The sequence below is a fragment of the Filicampus tigris genome, chromosome 15 (assembly GCF_054856515.1).
Source record: "Filicampus tigris isolate MCC_2025a chromosome 15, RoL_Ftig_1.0, whole genome shotgun sequence".
Lineage (NCBI taxonomy): Eukaryota > Metazoa > Chordata > Actinopteri > Syngnathiformes > Syngnathidae > Filicampus > Filicampus tigris.
In genome coordinates this window covers 2330790-2343553 of record NC_141231.1, presented here as the reverse complement: position 1 = coordinate 2343553, position 12764 = coordinate 2330790, and the positions used below count along the sequence as shown (strand labels likewise).

General features: G+C 40.5%; 1 protein-coding gene across 2 annotated transcripts; it reads right to left on the bottom strand.

The window, feature by feature from the left end:
- Positions 1 to 1948: 1948 nt before the first annotated feature.
- Positions 1949 to 10932, bottom strand: LOC147135123 (nuclear apoptosis-inducing factor 1-like). Of its 2 annotated transcripts, XM_086054221.1 has the most exons (4): positions 10320 to 10932; positions 5072 to 5122; positions 2448 to 2798; positions 2229 to 2373 (listed from the first exon to the last, which is right to left on the bottom strand). In XM_086054221.1, the coding sequence occupies exons 1-4, from the start codon at positions 10762 to 10764 to the stop codon at positions 2363 to 2365; spliced, it is 858 nt and encodes a 285-aa protein (XP_085910347.1). In that variant the 5' UTR covers positions 10765 to 10932; the 3' UTR covers positions 2229 to 2362. The 2 variants fall into 2 exon arrangements, with proteins under 2 accessions (XP_085910345.1, XP_085910347.1); XM_086054219.1 differs by having other exon boundaries at positions 1949 to 2798; positions 10320 to 10931.
- Positions 10933 to 12764: the final 1832 nt, after the last annotated feature.

Below are 12764 nucleotides of genomic sequence, written 5' to 3'. Positions count from 1 at the left end.
ACCTTTTCTGTGACAGACTATAAAAAAATGTTAATGAAGTTATTCTTCGTAGTAAGTTGGTCTATATTTCTTTTTGTTTTTTTAATGTCAAAAGGCAGAGGTGTACACAAGAGTACAGTTTACTCTAAAAATACCACACTTGGTCACAGTAAACAGAGTAAAATATTCAGCGTAAAACGATTTTTTTAATTATTTTGTGCTTTAATTATTTTATAGACAAATTACACTAATTATAGTCACAACGGACAGTTGATCGTGTCCAAAATGTTTTGTTCTTCCTGGGGATCGGGGGATAATAGAAAATAATTATTTGTATATAATCATAGGTGAAGTCATCTCTAATTATATTACATGGGACAAGCCTCCCCTACCGGGGGCGGCCATGTTTCGCTGGTATCTCACAGTGATACTAGCGAAAAGGAGAAAGGAGACAAACTTAGCGAACGTAATTCCTAAGCATTATCACGACTGCATGGGTAACAAATACACTTACTTCATGACTTGGCGGAATGCTAGAAGTGGTTTGTGAAAACATTTTTCTAGCACCTCTACTAAAAAAAATGTTGGTATAGGCTTGCGACGTCTGGTCTCTCTGAGGCACCGTAGTGTGTGCGCTTCAAAACGCACGCGTTTCCATCTTAGGTTGTTGCATTCTCTTAGTTGGCCACTAGATGGGACTGAATTCTACACATTGCCCTTTTAAGTTTTTTGCCTTGACGTTTCATGTCTCCCTTGGTCTATCAGCATGCTTGCTCTAAACAACATTCCCATGTTGCCACAGGGACGGAATGGTCCGTCCGTCCGGACACCCGTTTTGTAGACGGACGGAGGACAAAAAGTCTTTTAAAAAGGACGGACTAAGCAAGGACAGAAATGGGTTTTCGTCCATCCATCTATTCGTCCCTAACCGTGTCAAGTACCAACCTACGTGTTCACTGTGTTGGGTTCTTTTTTTAAAAAATTCTGCAATACCACCTCTTGTAATTGTAGAGGTCAAAGGTAAATTGTATTAATCCGGTGATGTCTGAATACATTTGGTTTTATTTATGTGTTTTACTGTATAGATTTTGACTGATTGTAGAAATGAAAACATTTGGCCTCCTCTATTCGCGAGGGATAGGGACCTGCGAATAGCAAAAATCTGCATATAACTGACGCCCATTATGAAACAATCGGACAAAAAAATAAATAAATTAACCACAAAACATTCTCAGGAAAAACAGGACTATACAGTACTTTCCATAAGCCTTTTCCATGAAAAACGGGGGTTGGATCCCCCCAACCCCAAAAACGTACCAAATATTGGGGAAAAAAATGGGTGTATCCACGGGTGCCTAACCGTAAGCGGGTCCACTGTATATCCACCCAACAATCGCTCCAAAAATTACACAATTGAAGATTAATTCCTGGAGCTCTCTTAATAGGTAATATGCGGTAGGATTTAAAAATACTATTGCATACATTTGTTGGCAAAAACTGTTAAAATTAATGTACTGCTGTGCAAATTTATACAGCTATACAAAACATTAACATTCATATTGTATTGTATATATGGGAATACGGTTAGTTGACTAAAATCCATGATTAATTATGCTTAGAATACGACTAGAAGGGCAGCATGGTGGACAAATGCTTAGCACATCTGTCCCACTTTTGAAGTTGGGAGGTTCAAATCCAGGTGCAGCTTTCCTGCGTGGTGTTTGCCTCCTGTTCTCCCTGTGCTTGTGTGTCGTCCCACCCCTCACCCCCTATATTAATTTGGATTAATATTGTGTTAATGGAACATAGCTTAACTCATATTCTACAAACGCAATATTAATCAGAATGCCATGTTTCAACTAGTGGGCCTGTTGGGAACATATGCTTGAAATAAATATGTTTGTATTGATTTCCTCTTTAAAAACAAAAACAAGCAAGAATTTCTTAGGTAATAATTACAGTGTATACATTCCTGATTGGCAGTGATGAACTGTACTCTTTTATTCAAAACATTAGCCTTTGGCCAACCTTTTTCCCTTAATTCTTTGAAACAACAAGACTGGCTGAGGATGGCCTGTGGTATTCTGCATAAAAGCATCAATTCAAATATCACAGTCAACTGAGGTGAATGCAAAGCTAAAAACATACACATGCGCTTCCTAAGGCAACTGATAAAATTGAAGGCTTATTGAAGTCTCTGTGCAAGGGATTCGTCAGAAGAATGTGCAATGGAGGCAGGTGGTGGTGCCAAGCAAATTAAAGAGTCTATTGTGTCTCCTCCGTGTGCTGGGGAGCAAGTGGCGGTGTCGCTGGCCTGCTCTGTTCCTCTATTAACGCCCCATCAGGTGTCACTCCTGCTGCTGCGCTGTGCAAGTTTGTGACCTCAGTCCCACTCTGCAGGAATTTGCGCAAGTCTTTTAGAGCTGGCCTGAGCATCTGCACCAGTGCAAGGAGTGCAGCCTGAGTACCTTCCAAGGCCTGGGCTTGTCGCTCCTGCGCAAACGCCTGAGCCTCCTGGGAGTGACGCATCATCTGCAGCAACTGGTTCTGACCCTCCAGGTGTTGGGCAACCTGCCGGATGTGGACATTGGTGACTCTCTGCTCCTGTAGAAGTCGAGCCGAGTTGAGGGCAATGCGGCTCTTCAGCTCCTGCGGTTTAGCATGACCCTGAGGAGGAGGCGGCGAGGAAGCCGAGGATGACGCCAACACCTCCACCGGAGCCTCAACGGTTGCCACCATAGCTGGAGTAGAATCGGTCACGGTGGTGGTGCAGTACTCCACTACGCCTCCGTCCTCTAATGCATGGTAAGCTGTTTCAGCTGGAAAATGAAGCAAAGAAAATTTTTTTCCTGAAAACTTGAATCTGTGATTGCATTAATTTACCAGACCACACCACAATTAACCACAAAGTCCTCTCAAAGCTGTTAAACTCCGGAAATTTTCAGTACTACAACACACATGCGTCATTATGACTGTCCCAAGAGAGCTTGCTTTTTTCCCAAGTGATTCACTTTATTTTTAATGTGACATACGCTTCATAAACAACATCATTACTTTTCCAACCTAAATTTACACTACGTTTTTTCTTTGGGTTTTTTCAGGCTCACCTACCTATGAAGATGTCAAAATGATCCTCATTCAAACAAACCTACAAAAACTAGACAAAAAAAATGTACAGGCAGACATGGCATGGCAGGCATGCGACAGAAACAAGTCTGAAATAAGTTTTAATTTGATAATCAGGTGCCCCCGCCTGTGCCAGTGTCAAAGCGCTCATCTTGGTCACGTGATACAGGGAAAAAAAATTAAGGCCACAAACTACCAAAACTGAATGAATAAATAAATAAAAACGAGTTTTGAGAGCTTTTTTGAAAGGGGGAACAGGCCAAACAATGAAGCATGGTTGTCCCTTAACTACAGCATTAAGAGAGCTGTATCTAAGAGACATTATTGTCAGTTCTACCTCAGGTTCAGGTTTAATGCTGGTTTATTCCTCAAACACTTAAATAAAAAATAAATATTGAAAATGTAGTTTGACAACTCTATTCGTGAATAGCTAAACACTCGCGAACTGTAGTGTTGTTTGTGTTACCAGTTAAAAAGTACCAATGACCATTTTGAGTTGACTTGTCTGCAATATTAGGTTGTCAAGATGAGTGAAATCTCTGCACAAAAATCCAGTTTTACTTTTTTTTTTTGCCAAAAGCTAACAGGCCAATTTGTGTGGGTTCACTTCAAGAAAAAAAAAAACAGGTGCTTTTAGATTGATTCATTAAAACCAACTTTTGAATGCAAATAAATGCCTTGATGTGACAGTGCATGCTTGAACCTCTTTGCTTCACAGTAACAACATTTAATTTAGAGAAGAAGATGAATCCAGGTGAGGGAGCATGATGGACAGATGTTTTAAAGTACATATTGCATATGGAAGGTACACATGTTTCAAAAGTAGCAGAGTTTACAGTACATTAAATTAAACTTTCATTTTAAACTATGACATGATGACAAAGCAAATCTGCAGGTCTAAGTATCAAATTCTACTTTTGATGTAAAAGACGCACCACCGGCTGGTCTTTTGTTGGTACAAAATACACTTTGGAGAACGAGTGGGATCGGGAAATGCAGCAGACCCGAGCGACACATGCTAGGACAATGCTGTGATTAATATGTCCTCCGATCTTACACGTCTAAATTTCAGAGTGCTGCTTTGGTCTGGTGTCTCAGCAGCATAATTTACGAGCGCGGACTTCGCTCCCATTATGGACCTAATGCTCCATAACACCGTCGCCTCCGTCCAGGAAGATTTGAGAGAAAGCACAAAGCAGGTACTCCGTCAGGCAGTTAAGCTCATCTCCCCTTTCTTGCTTGTAAAAAATACTTGGCACGGCATTTTTTTTAAATTTCACCTGCGTGGGGTGTCTCATCTCCAACTGCAAATCACTCCTTGTTCCAGAAATGTTTACTGCACATATGTGTGTGTCTGCCTGTCCTTGTGACCACCGGGTACTCGAAAAAACTCACCTAAGTACACTTTTTGTAAAAATTATGGAATAACATGCCAGTGTGCACATTGTTTGCTGTTTCTGGTGAACCTTTTGCAAATTTTTGTAGTGCATTATGGCATTGTTTTTCTTGGTGTCCTCCACCTTGTTGTCCAATGTGTGTCCAGCAGTAAAACGGACCTGTGTGTAGAAACTGCCATCAAAGTGAAAAATATCAAGAGAGAGGTGTATTTTTCAGCTCGTGTTTTTCTAGGCTAAACTAATTAATTACTACCAATCAAGCCTCCCGTAAAAATGAATGAAGCCTTCCTTTAACTATTGATAAAAAAAAGAGGTATTCAAATGATGCACCTCTATTTTGCAAATCCATGGCAATTAAAGTGTTTCGAGGCACACGTGGTTTGCCAAAGACTGAATTGATCTCAGTGAATGTCAACTCCACAGAGAAGTGAGACAAGTTGAGGGACGTGGTTATGTCAGTAACTTGCTTAGATATAGCATTTCAAACTAAATAAGTCTAATATTAAAAATATTGAATCAATGCAATATGCATTGAGGGACACATATTACAGAGAAAAAAAACAACTTACCACTCAGTGTTTTCGCTTCATCACAAACTGTTACAGAAACTGCTGGCAGAGCTAAAATACAAAAAGACAGAGCGTAAACAAATGATCATAAAGGAGTGATGATTCCTTGAAAAATAAAATAAAATGTAGGGGCAATGAATAAAAGTAACAGTCTCCTTTGAAGCGGTTTAGGCTACAAAGATATAGTTTCATAACTAAAGAACAGTTTTCCTATCAGTGTGTCACTCGAATATATCATATACAATACAATTTTTACAATACAATTTTATTTATTTAGCGCATTTCACAACAGTCCGCTGATAGTGTAGTGGTACACACGCCTGAGTTGTGTGCGGGCAGCGTGGGATCGATTCCCGCTCAGTGACAGTGTCTATGTGTGCCCTGCGACTGGCTGGCGACCAGTTCGGGGTGTAGTCTGCCTTCGCCCATTGACGGCTGGGATAGGCTCCAGCAACTCCCCGCGACCCTGTATAGGATAAGCGGTTTGGAAGATGACATGACATGGCATTTCACAACAGCTAGAGCTGTAACAAAGCACTTTACAAACAATACAAAAAATAGAACAAAAACAATAAAAGGCTGTGATACATGTATTAATAAATATAGACAGAAATAATATATAAATAAAATATAAATAATGAAGCCAATAAATTGATATAAAACACTATGTCCAATTGACACCGGAAGAGAGCCGAAAATCTCAGGTCTGATCAAAAGCCAGAGAAAAGAAATGTGTCTTCAACTGTGTTTTGAAAATGGATAGAGAGGGGGCTTGCCTAACAACCAATGGGAGGTCATTCCAGAGGGAAGGACCAGCAACAGAAAAGGCTCGATCCTCTCTGAGGCTCCTCTTGGTCCTCGGCACCTAGAGCAGCGCCTGGTCCGCAGACCTGAGGCTGCGGGAAGGTGCGTAGGAGTGGAGGAGCTCGGAGAGGTACAGGCCATTTAATGACTTATAGACAAATAAGCGAATCTTAAATTGAACCCTAAAGTGCACTGGGAGCTAGTGAAGGGAGGCCAGAATTGGTGTTATGTGCTCCATCCTCCGAGCTCCAGTTAATAGGCGGGCAGCAGCGACCCCCCATACCTAGGGGAAAATTGTAATTTCTGTGATTTTCTCCCATTTTTTTGGGATGCAGTTTTCTTAGACCCCTTGATACTCTGCCAATTTTTCATATTAACTACATATTTAAAGAATAAATGTACAATTGATCTCAATGCAAATTTACAAATAATCAGTTTTAAAGAGGAAGTCAACCCAAACGTATTTTTTTCAAGGATATGTTCTGTGCAGGCCACCCAGTTGAAACACGGCATTCTGATTAATATTGCGTTTGTGGAATAAAAGTTAATCTACCTGTTTTTAGCCATCTCAGGGGGCGGCCATTTTGTCACTTCTGTTGACTGAAAATGACATCAAAGTTGCTCAGTCCTCAGGTAACGACCAATCATGGCTTCTGAAGATGAGCCACAAGCTTGACTGTGGATGGTATGATAAACAATGGCTTCCCAGTCCTGTTGTTTGCTTGCTATGGTGTGAAACTGAAATTAATTATTTTGACTGGTGTTGACTATGAAACTGAAAATAATGAATTTGATTGATGTTGACGAAGTATTGAATGTTCTTTACTCACTTAAAGGGGAAATCAAGCTAAACATATGTTTTTCAAGAATATGTTCTATGCAGGCCCACGAATTGAAACATGGTATTCATATTAATATTGTGTTTGTGGAATATGAGTTAACCAGCAAAATGTACCCATTTTTATCCATCCCTGGGGGCGGCCAGTTGGCACAATTGGCTGTAACACAGTGCTGTATTTTGAACCTTCAGCCCACCAACTGCAATTAATGTTGTTCCGATGCCATTTTTTGGCCCCGATACCGAGTCCAACGACCAATCATGGTTCATCTTCGAATTAAGAGGCTTTTGTGTCATGGTGCTTTTTAAATACAGTATGATTTGAATGAACGTGCCATTGATCGTAGTATGCAAAGCGGCACCTGCTGCCTGTGACAATTGATAACTCTGATTAGCTGTTAGCGAGCTAATCGGTGCATGAGATAGAAGTAGGCTATGAGATAGTACACAGAAGCTAAGCCATAGCAAAGAATGACATTATCTAGTCAATTTAGCTCAGCAAAATGTTGCTTTTTTAACTTAGATTTGTTCCTGCTTGATTATGAGTGTGATGGCCATTGCTCTGGTTATATGTGAATTTTATTTCATGAAACCCTGACTGTGAATGGTGTGATAACGAATACGGACATTTTGTGTCACCCTGGCCACCCCACTGAAAAATTTCTGGCTATGCCCCTGAGGTCATCCATTTATGCATTTCAAGGAGACTTAATGACTTTGCTTTTCAACAAATAGGCAAAATAGACTGTATTTGAGGCAGCTCCACTACCTTTTCACAATGGAATTTAATATTAATGAGGGACTTTCCATCCAACGACTCTTGTTAGTGGACAGAGGTCTCTCTGCTCAGCAGCTTAACGATGGCCGTTTTGCAATCCAAAAGAATAATACCATTCGTGGTTGGGGCGTGCGACTAACTTGGAACACAAATAGTTGATTTTGTCCCCCTCTAACTCAGGATAGTGCGGTCCTAACTAAAACTTGTTGAATGAACTGATGAAGCCTGCTCGGATGAAAGGCGAAATGTTTTCTGAGACTACTGCAAAAGTCCAGTTGCTACAGATTCAATGCCCTGAGAATGAAATGACCTGGATGAATGAGAATATTCACAGGCAGGGATGTCCATCCATCCATTATCTGTACCGCTTCTCCTCACAAGGGTCGCGGGGCGTGCTGGAGCCTATCCCAGCTGTCTTTGGGCAGTAGGCGGGGGACACCCTGAACTGGTTGCCAGCCAATCGCAGGGCACACAGAGACAAACATCCGCACTCACAATCACACCTAGGGGCAATTTAGAGTATCCAATCAACTTACCATGCATGTTTTTGGAATGTGGGAGGAAACCGGAGTGCCCGGAGAAAACCCACGCAGGCACGGGGAGAACATGCAAACTCCACACAGGGAGGCCGGGGCCGGGATCGAACCCACGACCTCTGAACTGTGAGGCGGACGTGCTAACCAGTCGACCACCGTGCCGCCAGGCAGGGATGTATATATTTCAAAATATTTTTATTTGATACTTTATTTTATTTTGCTGTTTGTATTGTTCAAAGCAATGTGGTGACCACTGTGAATAGTGGGGCACATATCCCCTATTGACATATTAAATATGACATATTTAAAAGTATATTGAATAGTGTTATGGCCTGGCCCAGGCAGAATTGGCTGTAACACAGTGCTATATTTTGAACCTTCAGCCCACCAACTGCAATTAGTGTTGTTCTGATGCCATTTTTTGGCCTCTACACCGAGTCCAATACCCAGCTGTGCGGTATCGGCCGATGCCAATACTGTACCGATACCAGACTTTTGGGGGAAAAAAGATACATATTAGCATTTTTTACTTGTAATTCTAAAGAACTGAACTGAAGAATTGGATGTAAAACCATTGCTATCATGGCTTGGTCAGACTTAAAAACCTTTGTGAAACAGGAAAAAATAAGAAATAATATACACGAGGTATCTTTGAGAGGGATTGTGTCGGATTAATTACAAAAGCTATAGGACATTATCCTAAAAGTTTGTTTTGAGTATTCGTGACCCAATGCAACAACTTCCGCTCCCAAATCCACTATCAAAACCAAAAACAAGCAGTAGAAAATTCCAACAAGTTCAACTTCAAAATCCAAAATTGAGCAGGATTTGTTGCTGCGGTCCATTCCCCTTGTTCATGCTCGCTGCCGCCGCAAGCTCTTGGTGCATGTTCACATGTTTCGTCCTCAAATGTTTTATCAGGTTTGACGTATTGAACCTGGCCACTTTAGTTCTACCTCTTGCAACTTTCGCACCGCTAATTTTGCACTTATCTGTTGTACTCGCTGGAGTTTCTAAGTTGAAGTACAGTAGTTCCATATCGCAGCCGACACTATTTCTCCTGTGCATCACTGTTTTTTTTTCTCTCAACATGAAAAAGCAAACCCGCCATTGGTTAAGAGCGTCCGCTCTGGGCCAATAGCGACGGCTAATATTGAACAGTCACCACACACCAGTGTCGTGAATGAGCAAGATACTGTACAAGGCGCTGCATCCAATATAAATTGAGCAGGGTTTTTTGTTGCGGTCAATTCCCCTTGTTAACGCTCGCTGCCGCCGCCGCCGCAAACTCTTGGTGCTCGTTCACATGTTTCGTTCTCAAATGTTGCATCAGGTTTAACGTATTGAACCTGGCCACTTTGGTTCCGCCTCTTGCAACATTCGCTCTAGCTGGAGTTTCTATGTTGAAGTAGTTACATATCGCCGACATTATATGTCCTGTACCACCCGATACCAGTATCGGTACAACACTAACTGCATTTTACTATAATAATCCATCTTCCTTTACAGGATACGCAAAGATAAATACTGTATTATGGCTATAGGGAACATGCATCTTGACCGCCCTCTGCTGGATAAAAGTGGCGATTGCCGCTGTGACAAGTCAGAGTTGACCTTTCGTTAAATTCAATATCTAAGAAATTAATCAAACCCAAGCCATAAACTGTAATTAACGTGAAATTGACAGACTTTTCCTTTAATTATTTTTTTTCTGTACTACAAGTTTGCATCAGTGATTTGTCAAATGACCCAAAATTTTGTTCAGGAGTGACTAAAAAATGTTTTTCAGGAACGTTTACAAACGTTCCAAGCGAACATTTGCACGCCACTCTCTTAGCAACAACTTTATTTTACCATCTGTTGAAACTTAATTTTGCTCTTCAAATAAGTAAGATGATGATCTACGTGATTAAAGAATAAAGAATCTTGATACTCATCTGACTTGTATATAGTGTAAAGGTAAACAGCTCAGCGTTACAAAAAGTTTGGAAAGACGTGAAAAACAAAAGCTATTATAAATACATTAACAAAAACATATGATGCCATTTATGGTTGAGAATCCCAAATAATAAACTACGAGAAACTGAAAAAATGCATTAAATCCTAATTGTAACTAGGACCATGCAGGCACAAGACTGAAATATAGTGTTTGAGTCTTGATCAAATGAAGCACATGATCTGAGAAAATTCTTTCTACACATTCTGGGCCGTGGATTAAGAACCCGCTTATACTAGTGCACTGGAAATAAGGCTGGAGCGGCCCCTTGCGTATGCAAACATTTGTCAACTTACTCTCTGTGAGTGTGACGGTGGTAGTGGCGTTGGCTGTGACGGGCAAAGTGATCTCAGTATCCGAGTCTCCTGCAGGTAAACTGATGATAGTGGCTTCTCCCAGGAGGTTACAGATCCTCTGCTGCATGGCAGTGAGAAGGACGGGAACGGGAGTGCAGTCGGTGGACGTCCCCTCTATTGCAGCCCGCGCCTGGGCCACTTTCCTTCGGACCTCCGTCTTCATATCGGACCACTTTTTCTTGACCTCAGGCAACTCTCTAGGACAGGTCGTGACAGCGTTCACCTTTTTGAGGATCTCCAGCCATGCGTTGTTCTTAGCCATGTGGGTGACTCCAGCATTGAAGTGGTTAACCAATGTGTGCTTTTGTTTCTCTATTTCTTCCACAATAATTTCAACCTCTCTCTCCGAGAAATTCATTTTTCTCTTTTTCGCGACCGACACCATAATTGCATAAGGTCCTATTTTGGAGAAGTAGTTGTGCGTACTATACGCAAAATTAGTACTCTGTTGATATGCGCAACGTAATGGCTTCCAGAATCGGCTTCTTCTTCCTACTAACCAGCGTACGTTAGCTAGCCAATTGATCCCGCCCCCTCACGATTCCATTGGTTGGAAGTCTTGGGTGCATTCGATATGGCCCTTTTCTATTGGCTACGTAAAATGCCAGTTATTGAACGAGGCAAACAAACTATGTGATTCAAAGCCAAAAAAACCCATCAACCATAGCTGGTTTATATCCTTGTTTTTGTGTGGATGTGCACGGTCAATACTGTAACCCCCCAAAATACATACATGAATAAAATTACATTACCATACACAGCTCAGAGACAGTGTTTGCCACCCTTTATTGAGCAAATGCACATATTTTCCAAAACCAAAATCTCACAGCACACCAACAAACAAAAATGTCACAAAAAGAAATAATGATACTCTCGTCTCAATTCACAACCAAATTGAATTTTTCTTTGTGAATCTGGGTCTAATTTCAATACTTTGTTATATGATAAAAAAAAAAAAGTAAGGAAATGAACTTTTTTGATTTTGGCAAATGGCTGCAATGACACAGAAAGTGAATATTTCAAGGGGTCTGAATACTTTCCGTGCGTGTGTCATGGGCGTAATCAGCCCGTTTTTGGGGGTGCCCCTTCCCGGTTCCTCCTTCTCCGCAAGTGATGCGGCATTGCGGCGGAGTCTGTGCAGGCTCCGGTGTATTACGGTGAGAGTATGTTATACAGTGGTTATGTTGAACAACTATTTTACCACCCATACAATGACTTTGTTATCATCAACCGATATTTGTCCTCATTTTCGCTGCATTGAATCGAATGCAACAATGATCAGCCTATCTTAATTGTTGCGTGTGTGTAAGCTATGTGTGTGGTCATCCTCCCAGCACCAGCATGGACATTCGCATTTTTTTCTGTAAAAAAGCACCATGTTCAGGTGAGAGTATATTACCCACAGTAACTATAAAGAAATACACAAAACCTCTTCCTAATGTATTTGTATATGGTTGTCAGCACTAGGAGAGAGAGGGGTAGAAAGGGAGGGAGAGGGAAGCTGGAGCCCCGGAGAACTCAGGTAACACACTCAAGGAGAAGCAAAATATGAACAGTGGCTGAAGTTAAAAATCCAGAATAAAATGTAAGATGTATGCTGATAATTATGTATTTTCTCCTCATCAGTTGACCACATTATCATCACATTTTGATGGATTATCTATAAACCATTTACTATTAAAAAAAGTTATGAATTGATACTGATTTTTATTATACTGAATTTTTATCTTCTTGGTAATAAAACAGCTTGTGTTTGATAACACAGAGGTATAATATTTATTTATATTGTATTATTTATTATATTCAAATGACTGAATTAATATTTTTAATAACTGAAAGATGTTTGTATGTGGTTGTTAGTGGAAAGGAAGAGAGATAAAGAAAAGGGAGAGGAGATGACGGTGCAAGAACAGGAAGAGCCATGTAAGAAAATGGACTGACTTGTGGACTTTATTTTGAGCATCACAGGGTGGAATTATAAAGTGTTGAATAGAATGCATCATTGTCTAATAGGTTCCATGCTTCTTCTTTTGTGTGTATGTATGTATCAGAAATAAGTAAAAACTGGGCATAGCGTAGTAATGGTGTTTCTGCTAACCACAAAGTGTAATGTGCTGTTCACAAATGGGAAGTGACACTCCTGAACAGTGTTGAATGATCCTAAATCACTTTAAGTGAAATGAAAAAAAAAAATTGAACCAGCCAGACACTCTGGGTGCTCAGCACTCCCAAAGCTCTGAACCTAAAATCGCCCCTGATGTGTGTGTGTATATGTATATATATATATATACATATGTATATATATATATATACATATGTGTATATATATATATACATATGTATATGTGTATACATATATATATGTGTATACATATATATATATGT